Source organism: Rhinopithecus bieti, unplaced genomic scaffold (genome assembly GCF_001698545.2).
Source record: "Rhinopithecus bieti isolate Rb0 unplaced genomic scaffold, ASM169854v2 scaffold_28066, whole genome shotgun sequence".
Lineage (NCBI taxonomy): Eukaryota > Metazoa > Chordata > Mammalia > Primates > Cercopithecidae > Rhinopithecus > Rhinopithecus bieti.
Window position 1 is genome coordinate 571110 of NW_016813021.1, and position 19975 is coordinate 591084.

Sequence of the window (19975 nt, forward strand, 5' to 3'; positions counted from 1 at the left end):
TCCTCCCCTCCTCTCCCCTCCCCTCCCCTCCCTTCCTTTCTTTCCTTTCCATTTCTTTCCCACTCTGTCATCCAGGCTGGAGTGCAGTGGTGGGATCTCAGCTTGCTGCAACCTCCACCTCCCAGGTTTAACTGATTCTCATGGCGCAGCCTCCTGAGCAGCTGGGATTACAGGCGTGTATTACCACACCTTGCTAGTTTTCATATTTTTGGTAGAGACGGGGCTTCACCATGTTGGCCAGGCTGGTCTTGAACTCCTGACCTCAGGTGATCTGCCTGTTTTGGCCTCCCAAAGTGCTGGCACTACATGTGTGAGCTACCACAGCCAGCCTAGAGTGGTCTTTATGGCCCTACATGACTGGCCTGCTGCCATTTCACTGCTTCCATCTCCTACTACTCCATGCCTTTTCCATGCCACTAGCTGTGACTGGAACCTGCCATGCATGCTCATTCATAGGCCACTGCATTTGCCTTCTCTTTGCCTTCAAGGCTCTTCCCCCAGATATCCGCATAGCTGGTATTTGCTTCTTTCAGGTTTCTGACCATATGCCACCTTCTTGATGAATCTATGATCATCTCATGTAAAACAGTTCTTTACCCCCATACTACAAGTCTCCTTCTTCTGCTCTATTTTTTTTCACTGTATATTTCTGGTTTATTGTCTCTCTCCCTCAGTATATTGTAATCTCAGGGGGTTAGATAATTTGGTTTCATTTTGTTCTCAGATCTATTCCCAATATAGCGAGTACTCAATAAACATTCATTGAATCAATGGGTAATTATCTGACCTGAATAAATCACAGTGGCTTTGTGAGACAAATAAAAATAAACATCTTACTATTGCTTTAAAATTATTTAAAGAGGTATTGGTACTTCTGCAGATTCCTAACTGTCAATTCCATAGCTTTTTGAACCTCTTCAAGGACCGCTATCTAATTCAACAAATTAAAAATTTTCCATAATTTTGACAGTTTCATGAGCTCTTTACAGGCTTATTGTAAAAATAATTGTTAACATTTACTGAGTGTTTTTCATGAGTCTGACACATAACATATGTTAACTTATCAAATTCTTACACTAGAATGCAAGGATAAAGTTGCAATTATCCCCATTATATTGATCACAAAATTGAAGTAACTTGGCCAACGTCCCAGTTAGTAGGAACAGAAGAGCAATTCGAATTTAACCTAAGAAATTGATTAACTGATTCCAGAGCCCACGATATTAACCAGGATGCTAATTTCTCCTCTCTCACTGTTTCTCTCTCTTACTCACTCTTTCATCCCACAAACTCAGTGCTGATAGAGCCAACAAAGCAAAAAACTTGAAGACAAATAATGACAATTACGAGCCATAGCCACGAAGCATGATGTTTCCTAACCTCAAAGCCCAGTCCTTTCATTAATTCAATACATACTGATTTTTGACAATAAAGATCTTGTAGGAGTTAGTGACTCTCTTAATAATTAAGGTGCTAGAGAGGAAGTGTAGAAAAGAAAAAAAAGCAATATAATTAAGTAGTGTGTACATTTGGCTCTAAATTTTTCTGGAATTCCATTACATTTGGCAATATAATGGAATAATGTCTAATTTGCACATAAAAATGCCAGCCTCAGGAACAAGTATCTAGGATATCATTTTCAGGAGCTTTTGCTAATCATGGGAAGGAGTTGTACATATTTTAATAAGTATAAATAAGTGAACACTCTGAGTGAAAGAGAGATGGGCTGTTGGGGAAAGCTTTTCTTTCAAATGGTTAGAGTCCCAGAATTCACTTATGTGGTAGATGCTTTCTAGCATGATTCATTTCTTTTCTTTTTCTTTCTTGGGCTCTCCTAGAGCTTTTGTTTGTTTCTTTGTTGTTTTAATTACATTGGTCTTTCTCTGAAGAGCAAGAATAACATAGCCTTGACTAACACAGAATGGATGTGTGCAAACTTCTTTATCATTAAACTTCTATTTTGTTTTCCCAAATGGAATCTTAATGAGAAAGGCATTGTAGAAATTGTGCTATTCATCTCCTCCCAAGTCCAGGAGAAGAGTGGTGAGCAAGACCCCAAGTCTCTCTGCACTTTCTTATGTTTCAAAAGATCATGAATAGAGCCATATTTTAATAGTATATGGTATTATTAGAATGCCATAGTAATATTTTGTTTATATCATATTTTTTAAATAAATGCATACATTTCCCAAAAAGTACTAGGAATTCCCTACATCTAGCCAAAATTAGCCTTACCAATAAAATTTTTACTCAGTTGAAAATGAATTACAGGCCAGGCGCACTGGCTCAAGCCTGTAATCCCAGCACTTTGGGAGGCCGAGACGGGCGGATCACGAGGTCAGGAGATCGAGACCATCCTGGCTAACACAGTGAAACCCGTCTCTACTAAAAAATACGAAAAACTCGCCGGGCGAGGTGGTGGGCGCCTGTAGTCCCAGCTACCCAGAAGGCTGAGGCAGGAGAATGGCCTAAACCCAGGAGGCGGAGCTTGCAGTGAGCTGAGATCCGGTCACTGCACTCCAGCCTGGGCCACAGGGCTAGACCCCGTCTCAAAAAAAAAAAAAAGAAAATGAATTACAATAGTAATAGGCTCAGATAAATACAGCAAAGATGTTTAGGGAAAAACGTTTGTTAATTTTGATATGAGTGGAAAATAAACAGATATTCAGTAACTATGTACTGAGTGTTTTCACATATACTACTGTATTTAATCTTATATCAACTACATGCTGTAAAATTATTGCTCCTCCTTTTATACAACCAAAAAAGTGTTATCACTCACCCATTGTCACCTAGCTACAATATGAGTTGAGCTGAGATTCCCATCTCAACTGCTATCTTGCAAAGCCCACACTCTTCCCTCTATATTCTGACCTGCATTTGAATTTAGACAAAGAAAGACACAGGTGGAATTATCTGGAGGATGCTGAAGTTCGGTTCTGGCAACCGTATCATTTATAATAATACAATATATAAAAAATACATTTCCCTGCCCTAAATAGAATATGAGATTTTTAAAATTACAATTAGATGTTAAGAGGTTTCAACCTAAACTAGTAGTTAGAATTCAGAATCCCCACATTCATGTGGGCTTTTACTACAGCATCCCAACTGAATGGCTGTGCTGCTCACATGTTGTTTCTTGTCCCGTAACAGGATCGCTGGCCTCTTCTCCAAACATGGCATAAACTGTGACTGTGTATTCTGTATTGGGCAACAACCCACTCAATTCAATATCCGTGTGGGTCTCTCCAATTTTCATCTGAAAAGAATACATGTTGTTAGATCGTTTGCCAATACATATTATTCATGCTGATCGGAGTGGAACAGAACAAAGGTGAGACTTCATGGGATAAGACTTTACGTCCCCTCACAACCCCTCCATCAAACAGGCTTCAGTCATAACTTTTAAATTGTCTCGTGTCATTTTATATTAGGAACAGATATTATGGAACCATATAAGTCGAAAAGTACCATGTGAACTGTGTTAGGATAACTCTTTACATCTGGACAAATGGCAACTCCAGCCAGAATAACAATGTTGAGTATATGCTCCCCAGGAGAGGGTGGGTGAGATTGAATCAGGAATGTTCTCTAGAGACTGTGAGCTCCAGGCCAGTGTGCTGGAGGCAAGGCCAAGTGGGCACCTTTCATTATTTGGCTAATTCTAACCAGTGCTCTGGCCACATGCCCAGTTTTTGCTTCAAACTCAATGAAACAGGGCCAGTTTTGCAGCCCCATTCAACCAGAGAATCCACGCAGTTGAATTGCAAGTTACTTCCAGTATTCAGAAGAGATCAAGTCACCTTGACACCCAACTTGGCAATTTGCTTTCTTGATTCTTGAACACGTTTTCTGACCCTTGGATTCAGTCAAACTATCCAACATTCTCAGTTGTGCGACAATAGAGTGATGGGACAGTTTTATGTTTTGGAAGGAAAAAAAAAAATCTCCATAGACAGTCTACAGGCACATGACTGCCAGGGCTAATCACCAAATTAAAATTTTGAATTTTGAACTATCTCAACATATATAACATAAACTCACAGAAAATAATATAATACACACTGATGTACCCATTACTCAACTTGGATAAATATCAAATTTTTGTCATATCAACTTCAGATTTTATTTTTTTTTAATTAATATATTCAGATAAAACAAAAGGTCTTTCTCATTCTTTCTGTTCACCACCTCCACCCTGAGGTTGATGTATATCTTACTGCTACATTTTTGTACTTTTGTATGTATATAGATATATCTATAAACAATATATGATCCTGTATGTTTAACAACACACATAATGGGATCATACCAACACAATCCTTTTGCAGCTTGCTATTTTTTTCTGTGTTAATATTACATTTTGAGATTTATCCATGTTGATACACAAGGACAGAGCTGACATCATTAATTCCTTTATGGTATTCTTTTCTATAAATATATCACTATTTTCCATTCCTCTATTAATAGGCATGTTAGTTGTTTGCAATGTCTTATTCCAACCAAGTGCCTACATTGAAAAATGCCTGCAAGATGTTTCCCTATGATATATTTCCAAAATATATATATATCTTCAACATGATGAAATATTTCAAAATATCCTCCGGAGCAGCTGTACCAAACTACATGCCCGCCAGCAGTTACAGGAGTGATTCTTTTCCTATGTGCTCATGAATACACAGTATTATCAGACCTTAAATTTTTTTTGCTAATCTATTGGTTATAAACTACTATTCCTTTAATTCTTTTTCTCTTTCATAGTGAGGCTGAGCATCTTCTCAGCACCATTTGTAAGTCTCTCTTTTGTCAAAATAATTTAGATCAACTTTAAATTCAAATAGGCAAAAGCCGTCTAAGCCTTGGAAATAAAAAGACACATGTCACCAATACTCTATTCTTGACACTCAGATTCACCATTTTTTTGACCCTAAAGATTTCCGTCGTCAGAGACAGGCTTTATACAATTTTAGACAACCAAGTTCTCTGAACTGCTTTGCTTATTAACTGTCCCTGCCTGGTCATTACACTTCCATGTGTCAGATTCATCCTCTTCATTCCTTACATGTCTGCATTATAGCTATTGTCCCCTATAAATTAAAAATGAGTACTAAAATGTTTGAAAGTCATTTGAAGGTCAAAGTTTCATCATTTAAAATGGAATAAATTCAAAAATTTGCACCAACGATGTATGTCTATCTACCTCTCAAATTAGTAAGAAAAAACTTAATTCAGTGCATACAGAGAAAATAGTCACTTATGCACCACATAAAGCAAAATATATAACATTCCTCTAGAATTATTTGGCAATACTGAATGTAAACCTTAATAATTTGCCTACCCTTTGAAAAACAAACTCTATTTCTAGGAATTTATCCTAAGGAAATAAACAACTATGCAAAGATGTATGTTAGGAATATTCACAAAAGCATTATTTATATAGCAAGCTATCTAAATATCCAAAAACATAGATTAATTAAATATGACCTGTTCAAACCAACAGTAGAATACTATGGGTGTATACAATGACTTCGTAAAATTTTCTTTAATGACATGGAACGAGATTCACAATAAATAAAATGAAAACAGCAGGCTACAAAACTGCTTCTATTTGTTGCTTTTAAAATGCATTGACAAAGACTGTTAACAACGGCTATCTCTTGGTGGTGGGATTATACATGTTTTTTTTTCTTTTGGCTAATCTGAATTTTCTACATTTTCTACATTAAATTTTACAATAAAATTTTATTTTATTTAAGGAAATAAAAGATTCTAGGACTGTAGTAGGTAGCAGGTGGTTACCTCTTTTTCATCCCCAGCCAGGTCCTCTGTTAGAGGAGCATAAAGGATCAGGTAACCTGAGGCCCCAGGTACTGCATCCCATTTGACTCGCATGCTGTTCTCAGTCACATCATATAGTAGAAGGTCAGAAGCCATGGGTAAAGCAACTGCAAGAGATTTTTTTTTTTTTAATGTTGAGCCACTTACATATGTGTCCTTGAGAAAAATGAAATTATCAAGAAATAAGATTGACCATAAGAAGGAAGAAAGGAATTAAGAATAAATTGCAAGCTCCTGCGTTAAACAATGCTGATGAAAAACAGGAAACATTGTTGTTTTCAAATATGGTTCTAGACCCTCCCTAATGTGGCCCTGCCTACTCTTCTAACCACAATGTCAAGTTCAGGACTTTGCTGACATTTCCAGCTCCTTGTACACGGATCTATGAGAGTGCTTACAGTCTTTCATTGCACTAATCTGCTTGCACATCTTCGGTTTGCGTTCCCACGCCCTACTACACTAAAACATCCTTTTTCTTTTATTTATTATTTTTTGAGACCTGTTCTTCCTCTGTCATCCAGGCTGGAGTGCAGTGGTGCAATCTTGGCTGCAACCTCCACCTTCTGGGCTCAAACAATTCTCCCACCTCAGCCTCACAAGTAACTGGGACCACAGCGGCGTGCCACCATGCTCAGCTAATTTTTGTATTTTTTGTAGAGACTGGGTTTCGCCATGTTGCCCAGGCTCACTAAAACATCCTTGAGAATAAGGATTGTCACTAAAATATTTCTGCAAAGTGAGGGCATTAACACTCATCTGACAGATCGTTGCCAGGGATAAATCCAATAGATTTCAGAGAGTGATGATGACAGTGCGTGGCGCATTGTGATTAGTGTTGTTTACACTGTTATTGTTCTATCAGAGGCAGATTTTTTAGAGCAGTTTTGCATAGTGCCTCGCATGTTATAGGAACTCAATTAATATTAGAAATGACTACAAGATGTTCGATCTTTTTTAAAAAGATTATCTCTTCTCATGATTCTGTGTACATGTGCATGTGCGTGTGCATGTGTGTGTCTGTATTATGTGTGTATGTTGTCATTGTGTGTTACTATGATCCTACCAAGGAAGGGAATTATTAGTATTCAGAAGCTTGTTTTACCTACAATGATATGAACAATGAAGATAGCAGTAACATAATTTCCTTGGCATTCTACTGGGCAGGAGAGCTATGGAGTTTTTTCTCTACTTCTACTGACAAATTCATGGACAATTCTTGGTTCATAGTAGGCATTTATTAAATGCTTATTTAATAAATGAATGAATTTTTTTGTACTCTTCACCACCAAGATTGCTCTTAAACCTATCAGAGATTTATAACAACTTTTTCAAGACATAGCACCTGCAAGACTACAGCTCTAGCATGGACAAGTACCACATATAGCACGACAAATGTCTTCTATGAATTTGATTGAATTTGATTCAGGATGTCTATCAGCATGACCTGAGGAGAATTTCAATTTAAGAAAGGCCCCCTAAGCAGCACTCCACAAAGTTAGAAGTGGGGTAGAATTAAATACATACGTGTAGTTTCAGTTCCCCGTAGGCCTTCACTAGCAGTGTGGGCATAGATTGCAAAGACTGCTATCTGATATTCAGTTAAAGACATCAAGTTTTTCAACACTATGGAAGATACACTTCCATCTACCACCACCTGTTTAAAGAACAGTTTGAGTAATGAGAGCATGGAATATCTTACACACAGAATTGAAATCAAAAAGCAGAAATATCTCCAGCAAGAATATTTCATTGAATATTTTCTTGTTGGTGCCACATCCTCCTTTCCACTGTGGCAGTCAAACGCTCTTTGAATTCCTACATGAAGTGATGCACCTTTTATGAAATGTGTCCAGAAGTCCCTTGTTAATTCATATCTAATAGAAATAACTGTGTTGATACCAGGCTAATTATTATCCTATTTACATCCACTTAATAACAATAAACATGATATTTTTCCATAGAGCTTTGGGAAGCATTTAAAAGATTTATTAGTCATATAAAATAAAAGAATCATTATTGGAAGCACTCGGATCTCTCTCCCTTTTTATTTTTTTTTTTTTTTTTATAAGGTCCAAATGATTTTAAGAACTCACACAATCTACTTCTCTTAAAAAATATCATAAATCCTACCGTAACACAGAACATTGTGAAATATGCTGAGGTCAGTCAGAGGTTAGAACAACAAAAGAAAAGAAAAAAGAATTTCATTGTGTTTTAACATACTCCTTGTGAATTGTGGTATCAAAGGTAGGAAATGGGAAGGATCCAATCATCTGGCAATAGGTGTTCTCGCCTGTGTTAGCCAAGCCATAAAAAATGCTGGCCACAGCTGCTTTATTATGGCTTTTCCATTGCACTCATCCCTACAAATGTCCAGGAAACTCCAAGGCTTGGAGGCCTAGTCCATATATGACCACGTACTTTGGAATGCACAGACTTCACTGAGGCAGAAAGCTCAGATCACTCCCACGCAGAAAAAATGCACAAATAGCAAAAGGGGTCCTGGCCAGATAATTAGCTACTGATACCTTTTACTTTAGAACTTACTAATTTTAAGAAGAAAAATACATTGTGTTAGAAAGTCATACATGACCAGTTCTGAGCGTTATTTGGAGAGATGAAAGATGTAATTGCCATAACTCAGAGATATGGGAGAACAATATGAATAAGTGGAAATGCATTTCAGTCAAATTCTTTAAAATGTCTGTGACAGAATAATCTTATACATAAATTTCTGCCTTGTTCTCACTACTGTAGAAGACTTGAGAGAATAAAAAGAATGGTTGAAAATACTGTCTCCTTATTACCTCGTCTGGTTTTCCACCCCTGGTAGGATAATACACAACTCTGTATTTTTCCACATTTCCTGGGGCGTGAGTCCAGTTAACCATAAAGCTTCTGGCAGTGACTTCAGAAGTAATCAACTCTGTAGGCGGCCCAGTGATGGCATGGGCTGAGGCTAAATTAAAGAAACACATCAAATAAACCTCTTACCCAAAGTTATTTCTTATGAAGCTAAGACATCTCATTAGACAGAAATAAATACTGATTTTATGCTGCCTCTAAGATTTTCCTCTTTAGGTAAGTTGATTCAGTTATCCATTTGTTCATTCAAACATTTAAATGTCTATTAGGTGCCAGGTACTACACTAAGTTATGAGGATACCAATCTTAAATTAGATGTAGTTCTTGACTCCAGAGAACTTTCTCAAATTAAGGTCACTGTTAATAAATAATAAAAACAAACATTAACAGCTGGGCATGGTGGCTCATGCCTGTAATCCCAATACTTTGGGAGGCCAAGGTGGGTGGATCACCTGAGGTCAGATCAGGAGTTCGAGACTAGCCTGGCCAACATGGCAAAACCCCATCTCTACTAAAAATTCAAAAATTAGCTGGGGATGGTGGCAGGTGCCTGTAATCCCAGCTACTCGGAAGCCTGAGGCACAAGAATCGCTTGAACCAGGAGGCGGAGGTTGCAGTGAGCCGAGATCGTGCCACTGCACTCCAGCCTGGGGGATAGAGCGAGACTCTGCCTCCAAACAAACACACAAACAAACATGAACTAAGCATGTGTGTATTGAAAGGTACTCTTCAGAGTCTTTAGAATTTTTTTTTTTTTTAAATCTCATCTACCTCTCCCTAGTTCCTATTACTGTTCACACTTCGTATGTGAGAAAATCAAGGCACAATGAAGTTAGCTAACATGACCAAGGTCTCACAATTAGTATCAGAGTTGACATTGATACCTGGGCTTGACACAAGAGTCTGTGTTTTTAAGCATCAGAGAACACAGGCTCTATAGTAAAAATTTCAGTTCAACAAGTGACTAATATCTAAAAATGTAAAAGAAGAAAAAGCAACTAACATATACTAAATGCCCACTATGAGCTCAACGCTACGTAAGCATTTTTTCGTATGTGTTACACATGTTAAAGCAAATGATTCTATAAAAATTTGGGACATGCAAAATCTAAGTGGAGGGGGATACAATATGTAAATGATAATAACGAGGTTAAACTTTAGAATTTCTCACACTTCAAGGGCACTCACTCAAAGGGACTTTAATAATCTCAATTTTTAAAATACTGTTTTGAACACAAACTATGGCCAGGAACTTTATTACATGCTGTATCATCAACCACATGTAGACTATTTTGGAAAAACTGAGCTCTAAAGTAGCTTCACTTTGAAGCTCAGAGAAATGTGTTCAGGATCATACTGCTTGGATGCCCAGCCCAGCCCCATGAGATCTAGCCTGGGGAAAGGGGAATGATGACAGAGAGAAGGACATGTAGCCAGAAAGAACCATTTCACACTGGTTACAACAGAGGCAGCAAATAAAACCAGACTCTTCAAAGAAGACTTGGATATTACCCTCTTCTCAGATTACAACTCTATAAGGCAAGCGTAACCTGCAGACCAGTGATATTGTGAGGGGCAAGGCTTAAAAATCCATGATGGATTTGCTCCCAGAAAGAGAAGAGCTGTGCTTTACTCTAGTCCTTTTGCTGAGTATAACTAAAAACTCTGGAAATTATATCAAAGACAAGCATAAGAAGACGCTGAAAAGTAGAAAGAAGAAGGTCAATGAGTGCAAAACTACAGGGCTCGGGAGCTCCCAGCAGTGAGCTCTCACTTCCTTTTACTCATATATCCCACACATGGAGCTAAAGTATCTGGCAACCCAGAAACACCAACAGATACAGACTAAAAATTGCTAACAAAATCGTCTCCCTCTAGCAAAGGACCAGGAAATGGCCAGCCTACCAAGACTGAAACTTTTAAAACATTTTTGGCAATAACTGTTCTACTGCAGTTAATCAACACAGAAAAAAACTGTGGCCACACCTTTACCCATGCCAGCAAAGGCCTAGTGGGAAGCCAAAATTTCCAGCCTTTCTTGGCTATAATAGGGTGCCCTAATATCCACCCCAAGCCCCTCATGCCAGCTAGGGTGCTGTGAGAGGTCAAGCAGAGAAGAGATATTCATCCCTAGCAGATGGTAATGAATCTTTTCCCCTACAATCCTATCTGTGATATCAAAGGAGACCACATGAAGAGCCTGCCTGGACCCTCAACCCCCTCCCGGGAGTAATAAGGCACCATTCCCCCTCACTCTGTGACGGTGTCAGAGGAGACCTAGCAGTGAGTCAGGGCTTTCACCACTGTCCAGTAGCAAGGAGGCCACTCTTAATGAAAACTAAACTAAACAAAACATGCAATGGGATATGATCCAGCCATTGTACTACTGGGCATTATCCCAGAGAAATGAAAACTTATGTTTGCACAAGAACCTCTACATGAACATTCACAGCAGCTTGATTCATCATAGCCAAAGGCTGAAAGCAACCCAGGAGCCCCTCGACGTGTGAGTGGTTAAACAAACTGTGGCACATCCACATCATGGAATCTGACACTCAATTAAAAAGAAAGCGCTGTTGACACGTGCAACAACTTGGATGAATCTCCAGGGAATTCTCCTGCATGAAAAAAGCCAATCCCCAAAGGTTACATACCACATACCTCCATTCACATAATATTTTGACATGAAAATATTGGAGATGGAGTAGTGGTTGTCTGGGATTATGGAGAGAGGGAGAGGGATATAAGTGAGGGTGCCTATAAAAGGTAACAGGAATGATCCTCGTGGTGGAAACGTGCTGCATCTTGCCTGTATCAATGGCAAGCATTCTGCTTGTGGTAATGTAATTAGCTTTACAAGATTTTGCCATTGGGGAAGCGAGTAAAGAACACACAATCTTTCCATGTATTATTTCTTACAAACTGTATTTGAATGCATAATCATCTTAAAATTAAAAAGTTTAATTTTAAATAAAAGTAAATGTTACATTATGGAGAAAATCATCTTGTGTTTAAAGAGTCTCTCCTTCACCTCCACAAAGCCTGCTAATATACTCCCTTTTCTACTCTGACGGCTCGGGTCTTAGGGGAATAGGGGGTCTTCAGAAAGCCAACATGAAAAATGAAAAGAATTTTCCCAATTCACGATAGGCTTGTGCACCATAATACTGACATCCACAGGACTGCTCTGTCACTCACTTTACCTTTAATTTCTCTGTCCTGTTCTTCCACCCTAGAGCAGACAGTCCTGGTCAGACTCTCCACAACCGTGTGCATCAGGTCGAATTCGGCAACATTGTACACATGAGTGCTGTCCGGTTCGGAGGCGATCTCCTGCAGTTCATTCAAATCGGCGTTTTTCACCCCTGACACAGAGGACAACAGGAGAATGGTGACCTTTATGCCCCCTTGGAAAGAGTGACTGCGGTGGGCCTGATCTGACCCAGTCAGTCCATCTTCACTGCAGTCAAAGCATCATCTGCTACTTGTATATATATATTTACAATGCACACACATGAAATAAACGGATGAAATGAAAAATGTCATCTTATATCTATTATATAACACAAAACAATAGCTCGAATTCTACCAAGTTATTCATATAGAAAGAAAATAAGCAAAAAAAAGGGAAGAGCGAGCATATGTACCACTGACAAGATGAAAGCTATTATGTGCTTGTGTCCCGGTAAACAACACTTGGGACTCCCGCAACCCCATCTGAGAGGCTGCTTCAGTCACCCTGCCTCGTTCTGGTGGACTTGCAGTCTTGGATTTGGTTATAGGCATCTGCCACTTTAAAGAGGAACATTTCATATCAGATTGCTTTTACAAAAGTCAGTTGCAGAATCATTTTAAATGATTAGATACTAATTTTACTCAATACATCGTAACAGGAACATGACTTAATAAAACTAACTTCTGTTTTGCATGAATATGGCAGAAGCATTAGTAATTAAACCAGCATCCTAAACTATCAAAGCTTCAGGTTTAAGTTTCTATAAAATAAGTTTATTGAAATTGAGAAATACTGCTAGAACAAATATACATATATATATATATTTGAAATTATTATTATACAGCATTAAGCCAAGGAGAAAGCTAGGGAAAATTATTTTTTAACATACTCAAATACAATTTGCTGTCTAGTAACCACTGCAATTTTACTAATGTAAATAGAAAATTTCTGGTCCTTCCACAGTATCCACTGAATTCCATGGTCAAACACAAAGATGGGTGTCTGGAATACAGCAGGGACTAGAATAGGACAGAAAGCAGTGACCACAAACCCTTAAAAAAGAGTTTGATCACCGTGCCCCCAAGCACCATAGTAAGTGTTTTCCATACAATAACACCTTTAATCCTCACAACCAATCCTATGAGTTTAGAACTATTGTTCCCCTATTTCATACTGCCTCTCAGAAGACTGCACATTAAAATGACTAAATATTTACCAACAGTGTTAGAGATAGGAAAGGAGAGGCATAAGGTTAAGTTTTCTGGGTGGGAAGGTAGATTTCCCTTCCCCAAGCTTCATCAAACAAGGAGGATTTCTTTATAATCCCCATCGTTTCAATCATCAGAGGGCATTAAAAGGAGGTTCTATAGAAGCAAGGAAGAGAAATTACCTGGGGCAACATGAATTACTTCTTAGATGGCTGACTGTGCCAATTAATTTATCTTTCAACCCCAACATATTGAGCAACAATGCGTTAGTTGTCTCTGAACTATTTGCTTTAGGAGGTTGCAGGATAATAAATACTGCTGATTTCCAGGTAATTTTCAGAGAAGTCTAAATCACATCTGGATGAATTTACTTAAAGCTTTGCTTAAAAACTCACCTATTTATCATTAACAAGAACAGAAAATGGAGAATAAACACATAAATTAATCCTCCATTAGTTTAAGTCTTTGACAGAGATTTCTTTTATTGGACAAAAGGACAGGAAAACAAATCTCTCTGGTGGTTCTTGCCTGAAGGACTTCTACAATTGCTTCTAAAATGTACATCTGAATTAATATAACATTGAATGCATGCTGGAGCAGTGCCAATAATGCTTTTTTGTGATATTCAGTTGAAACTGACAAGTTTGGACTTATATAGGAATATTCTGGGAAAAATAGACCCAATTTTGCCTCTCCCTCACCTTCCCAAATAAAATAGTTTGACTGTTGCAATTGCACAGAAAAGAGAGGAAATGGTCATCATGACTTTGGAGGAAATTGTTTTGTAAGGATTTTGCCTTGTTCATCTTTGTACCCCAACAACCTCCACAATGCCTGGTGCATAGTATGTAAGCTAAAACTTCTTGAATTAAGCATTCTAGAAGCCACATTGTGAGTAGCAAATCTAGGATAGGGTCTTAAGATTTTTTTTTCATTGATAACTCTAAAAGATGTACTGTTAAATTTCAGGGTAAGAAATGTTCCTACAGAGCAAGTTTAACTCAACTCCTAGGACTAACTTCACATTTTTCTTTACATGTGAAGCACCATATGGTTAAACTCATTTATTGCCCATTTAAATTCCAGAGGTGTGCTGGTACATGTGGTAAATATTTAACAGTCAGATTTCTGCCCTAATTTATAGTGTTTGCCAATTTCTGTAGAATAAATACCCCCACTGTAGCTTATTCCAGACGACCAATATGAGGTCACAGAATGCAGACTTGGGAAGAGATGTGCACAATTGGCTCTTGCAAACTCGCATGAGCTGGCTCCTGCACACCACTGAGCTATAACACCTAGCTCCTCCCGCACCACACACACATGCACACAAAATAACAAGGTTCTAATTTACCAAAACAAAGTTCGAACATAATACATTTTTAACTTTTTCCTGGGATTTCTTTGTTCTTTCTTCTGTAAATGAAAAATGTAGCAGTAATGGCTGTACACATCACTTACTTGAATAATAATAATACACCTCTCTTACATGTATGCTTCATGAATATTTTTATTTTTAATACTATCGGTTATAATGCTATCTTAGAAATTCTTTAGAGCACTAACTTATTAAACAGCCATTTACTGGATACTTTTTAAGTGTCAAGCACTGGGATAGGCGATCAGGATGAAAAGGTGAAGAAGATACAACCTGAACCTCAGGGAATTCACTGCTTGGAGATGCTGTAGGAATAAGGAAAAGAAACAGGAGGGAACACCACAGTTTCCACAGCTTCTGCAGCTGTTCTTAGACTGTACTTGGCTACATACTAGTAGGAAACAAGTTCTGAATAAATGATCAGAAACATCCTCTAATGAAAAATTTACCTTATAAAGAGTTAGTTTCCGATAAGAACTACTACAAATCTTGAACTTTGTGTCTTCTTTACGTAGTTGCAGGATTCTAATTCCTTGAAAATGATAAATTAGATTCTTCCTATACTGCCAGAAAAGAGATAGCTATGACCCTTAAGAGAAAGTCTTGACTTATTAAACAGTAACAAACATATACCTGGCCTTTGCATGCCACTTTATGCTTTTTGCAGCAATTTATACCTGACACCTCACTTAGAAATCCTCACACCATGGGATACATGACAGCTAGCATCACTCCCATTTGAACTGTAAGGAAGCTGGCCTCAGATCCCAGGGCTGCCTATGGCAAGGGCCAAGACTAGAAAGTGCTCAGGTCTCCTGGCTTTCAGTGAAGTGCATTTCACATTACATATTGTTTTAAGTGGTTGTGGGTCTATGCCCTTAGTTGAAACAAGACTAAAAAGAGCACATACCTATGGCAAACAGTTCTACACCAGACTCACGAAGGTTTCTAGATGGTGGAATAATGTCATCCTGGGATTTTCCATCTGTGATTAAAATGCCGATTTTGGATACTCCAGTCCTTGATCCTGCTTCTGGTTTGAAGCTATTTTCAAAAATGTAGTTCAAAGCAAGACCTTGTAGAAAACAAGGAAAAGTAAACACCAGCCATCTCTAATAAAAAGTCTCCTAATTCTCCAAAATACGACCACAAGATGGGTAACCTATTGAGCCACAGGAGTCTTTATTACACGTGAATCTTCATTTTTATAATAACTTTGTCTTTCACAGATTCAACAAGGAACTAAAATCCACTGGAATAAAGGTAATAAAAATAATTAAACACTGCATTCTTTCAGAAACTAGCATTTATAAAGAACACTGAATTCATGGCGAATGGATGATAATAGATATTGTGTACAAGCAGATCTGAACCTTTATAATTTAGGAGAAAGCAAGAATACTCACACAGTAGTGCGTTATCATTAGGTTTTCAATGTGTTCGTGATATTCTAAGGAACCGAAAAATCCCTCTCTTTGTTTTTTAGGAGTAGAAAGGACAGATCTAAAATCATTAATATACTCCTGCCTTTTGAGTATGACACTTTCCATCCAAAAAAAATAAGAAATGGTGCAATATTGTTATAGGATTTGTGTTTAATAAATTGTTTGCTGCATAAAAATCAACAACAACATCTACAGTGTTTCATCTGAGCATCTCTAGTATGTACCTGTGGTAGGCAATACATGTTGAATATCCACTACTAAATCCTTGAGACCAGAATAGTTTTGGATTTCAGGTATTTTTGGATTTTGGAATATTTGCATTATATTTTCTGGTTGAGCATCCCAAATCTAAAAATTAAAAACCCGAAATGCTTCAATGAGCATTTTTTTAGCATCATGTTGACACTCAAACATTTTGGATTTTCAGAGTTGGGATGCTCAGCTTGCAGCATGTCTCAAGGTTAAAATTTTTACAAACCCTTTGTGATTGTGCCATGGAGGATTATAATGTAAATATTCTTATATTCATCATTCATCAAAAATACTGGGGAGCCAAAGATCCGTATTACTATTAACAGAGAGGATCTTGACTTTTCAGAAAATTGTATCATAATATCTTCATGATAACTATTGATTGCAGAATAAGGGCAAAGAAAATATCTTCTTTGAAAATAAGAAGAGATTTGTTTCTATTTAAATAACAGGGTGGAGGATGGCAGGAGGAGAAAAGCAGTGAAGAGAGTAGCTGACAAAAGTTAGACAGCTACTCCACTCTGTTGGTCTCAGGGCTTGCTTCATTTTCTCCTAACCCAACCAAGCCCTTCCTGGGACATTAGAGTCATAGAGTAAAAGGAATGAGATATCTGGCTTTAACTCAATGCTGAATTTGGGAAAACCATCATCAGAGGATCCTAAGTGCTAGTTTAATTAAAACATTATGATAACACAAAGTGGCAAAATGAGGTAATACAATTATTCTTCAAAAAGATATGTTGTTATAACATGGATTGAACAAAATATACCTGTTAGTGTATTTCCTCCTTTATATGGGAGGTTTCGGACAGCTTCAATCACCTCATCTTTTGTGCTAAATGCATTCAAGTGCCATTCTATTCTGGGGTCGCCACTATACTGTGCAAGACCTGGAAAAAAAGATTAGGAAACTCACCAGGAATAATGGGTTACTCAAAAATGTAGTGAGCTACTCAAGAAACTAGAATGACGAAAGGCCTCATCTTTGCTATATATATATATATATATATTTGGCCTGGCTATAAATTTTCAGAAAGACTTGCTGAGTAAGATGAATTAAAGGAATCAAGTTAGACATATATGGGGTTTGGAGGGAGTGTACATATTTTCTAGCCCATTTATAAATGAGTACCCATTAGGTTACTTGGCATTAAAAAAAAATCTGAGTCATGTTTGTAGACATAAAGGCCTAGATTATTTGTTGTTGATTATTCTCAAGGAGTGATTTTTCTTAATGGCTATTTAAAAGTTAAACTAGGAGACTTTGTTTAACAAGATTTATTATTTTATTTTTTGTAATATTGCTCAAGATTTACAACTTTTTTGCTTTCTTATCTGGGCTATGAATTACTTGGCAAGATTATCTTGTACTATAAAATGACTGCCCAATTTTTAGTTCACATTTTCCTAGATTAGTTATTTCTTTTAAATAAAAAGAAAACTGCTATGCAATAAATTCTTAAAACCAGCTGTAACTTTTAAAGTTTTATTATTATTAACAGAGAAGACCTTGACTTTTCAGAAAATTAAAATATGTTCAATAATCAACTGAATGACAGTGTCATTGCAAAAATTAGAAGGAATAAATATTTATTGATTGAAACATGTGCTTTGGAGATGATGAGTATTCTGCAATCCTGAAAGTCACTTTGTAAGGAATTTTTGAAATTTCTTAAAACACTTCCCAGCGGTTTTGCACTGACAGCTGACTGCTACTGCTAATAATAGAAATTATACCAATTCGTGTCTTCTCTGAGCCCACATCGAATGCTGTAACCAGGTTTTCCAAGAAAAGCCGAACCAGTCTGAAGTTGAATCTTCCAATACTCCATGAACCATCGACCAGGATTACAATGTCAGCAATCGCTGGAGTTTGACAGACAAATTTCACTTCTGCAAAGCACAAACCAGAAAAGCACATGTGTTACTGTCACAGCAACTTCAAAAAGAGCCCATCTTAACATCTTTTAGACAACTTAGTGCTAAGAATACAAAAACATTCCCATAGGAGCGGCCATCTTTTTACAACTCTTCCCTTAAATGTATTTTACTAGAAAAAAAAATGTGGTAACGGTTGGCAGTAGAGCCAGTGCTCTGGAAATAGTTAGGAAAATACTGGGCAGGTTCACACCATCCTGGCAACTCAGGCTTCTGTGTATTTTAGAAAGTAGTGTCTGTGCAAAAGCATCCAGCTCTGGGCTTTCGCCTGTTGATTCTTTCCAGGAAAGGTCTTAGCAACACCAGTGTGTGCCAGTCATCCAAGATGGGAACACAGCCAGGAGGCAAAAAGACGGCTCTCCTATCCTGATAAATTTATGCTAGAGGAAGTGATAGGAAAAGAGAAATACGGGCTTTCTGAATTCAAGGAAACGTTACAGCTGCATATTTAATCCAAGAAAGGTACAGAGACTTTTTCTAAAGAAGGAAGGGCTTTTGGAACAAGATAATTGGAAAAAGGCCAAAGAGTTTCCTCAAAGTCAAACTTTTTTTGCATATTATGTATATGTGACAGTAAATTTTGTTCCTAAAGATCATGTAAATAATTGATTTTTTTAAATGGCTCAATTAGGATTCAGGACAAAGATTCAGAAGAGGATGCCCAGTGGCCATGGTACCTATGTTTTACCAACAGAGAAGGCCCCACTCACAGCAATGCTGTCGAAATGCAGAGGGCATATGGCTAAGCCTCTACAAAAATGGAGGAGGCTGCCTGATCTAGGATAGATCTGTGCTTCTTTAGGGGAAATTCACCATTTCTATTCACACAGAGCCAAGACACAGGAATATTCTCCAAGTGTTTCACAAATCCTTAACAATATTGAGATGGTTTGGTTGTGTCCCCACCCAAATCTCATCTTGAATTGCAGCTCCCATATTTCCCACGTGTCATTGGAGGGACCCAGTGGGAGGTAATTAAATAATGGGGGCAGGTCTTTCCCATGCTATTCTCAGAATAGTGAATGAGTCTCACAAGATCTGATGGTTTTATAAAAGGGAGATTCCCTCTGCACACGAGCTCTTGCCTGCCGCCATGTAAGATGTGCCTTTGATTCTCCTTTGTCTTTTGCCATGACTGTGGGGCCTCCCCAGCCATGTGGAACTGTGAGTCCACTAAACCTCTTTCCTTTATAAATTACCCAGTCTTGAGTATGTCTTTATTAGCAGCGTGAGAACACACTAATACTTTTAGTACCTACTGCAACATTGCTTCGTACTCTAGTCTGTGCTTCCAAAGAACTGCTTAACTTTGCTGAATTTTCATATTAGGACTAGAGATCATTAAGTGTGTTTGGCGGGCAGAGAGGTTTTGGGGGTGGGTTTCTTGTATCCTTTCTAACTTCTTGCTGGCTTAGAAAAATCTTTGTTTTTTTTTTTAAACATATATAATGAAAACCAAAATACAGAAGTGTTCATAAACAAGTTGAATATGCCTTTACCTAAAAAAAATATATATAGTTGAACTACTATGGTTGGCATAGGCAGTTTAATATACGTGTCTCTGCACCTACCAGGCCACATTTTGCTTAAAGGATCTTGATTTTTTTCCAGATATAAATATTTATGGGATACCTAGATGCTTTTACCAGAAGGGGAAAAAATGAATTTGCCAGTGAAATACTCCAATATTCATTATGGAAGCTAAACAGTACAACTCAACCCAAAGTTTATATATTCACTTTCTGGCACCAGATTCCCTTTCTTAATCACCAAATGCAGAGCCATCAGCTGGTAACTTTGTATTTGGGAGTTA

At 37.7% G+C, this 19975-nt stretch overlaps 1 protein-coding gene across 1 annotated transcript in view; it reads right to left on the reverse strand.

The window, feature by feature from the left end:
* COL14A1 (collagen type XIV alpha 1 chain) overlaps positions 1-19975 on the reverse strand; it is a 260476-nt gene that overhangs the window by 170261 nt on the left and 70240 nt on the right. The window contains 8 exon segments of the mRNA XM_017847514.1: positions 3133-3262; positions 5803-5948; positions 7366-7495; positions 8649-8800; positions 11910-12071; positions 15438-15602; positions 16995-17114; positions 17962-18117. Coding sequence (XP_017703003.1) covers positions 3133-3262; positions 5803-5948; positions 7366-7495; positions 8649-8800; positions 11910-12071; positions 15438-15602; positions 16995-17114; positions 17962-18117 — 1161 coding nt within the window.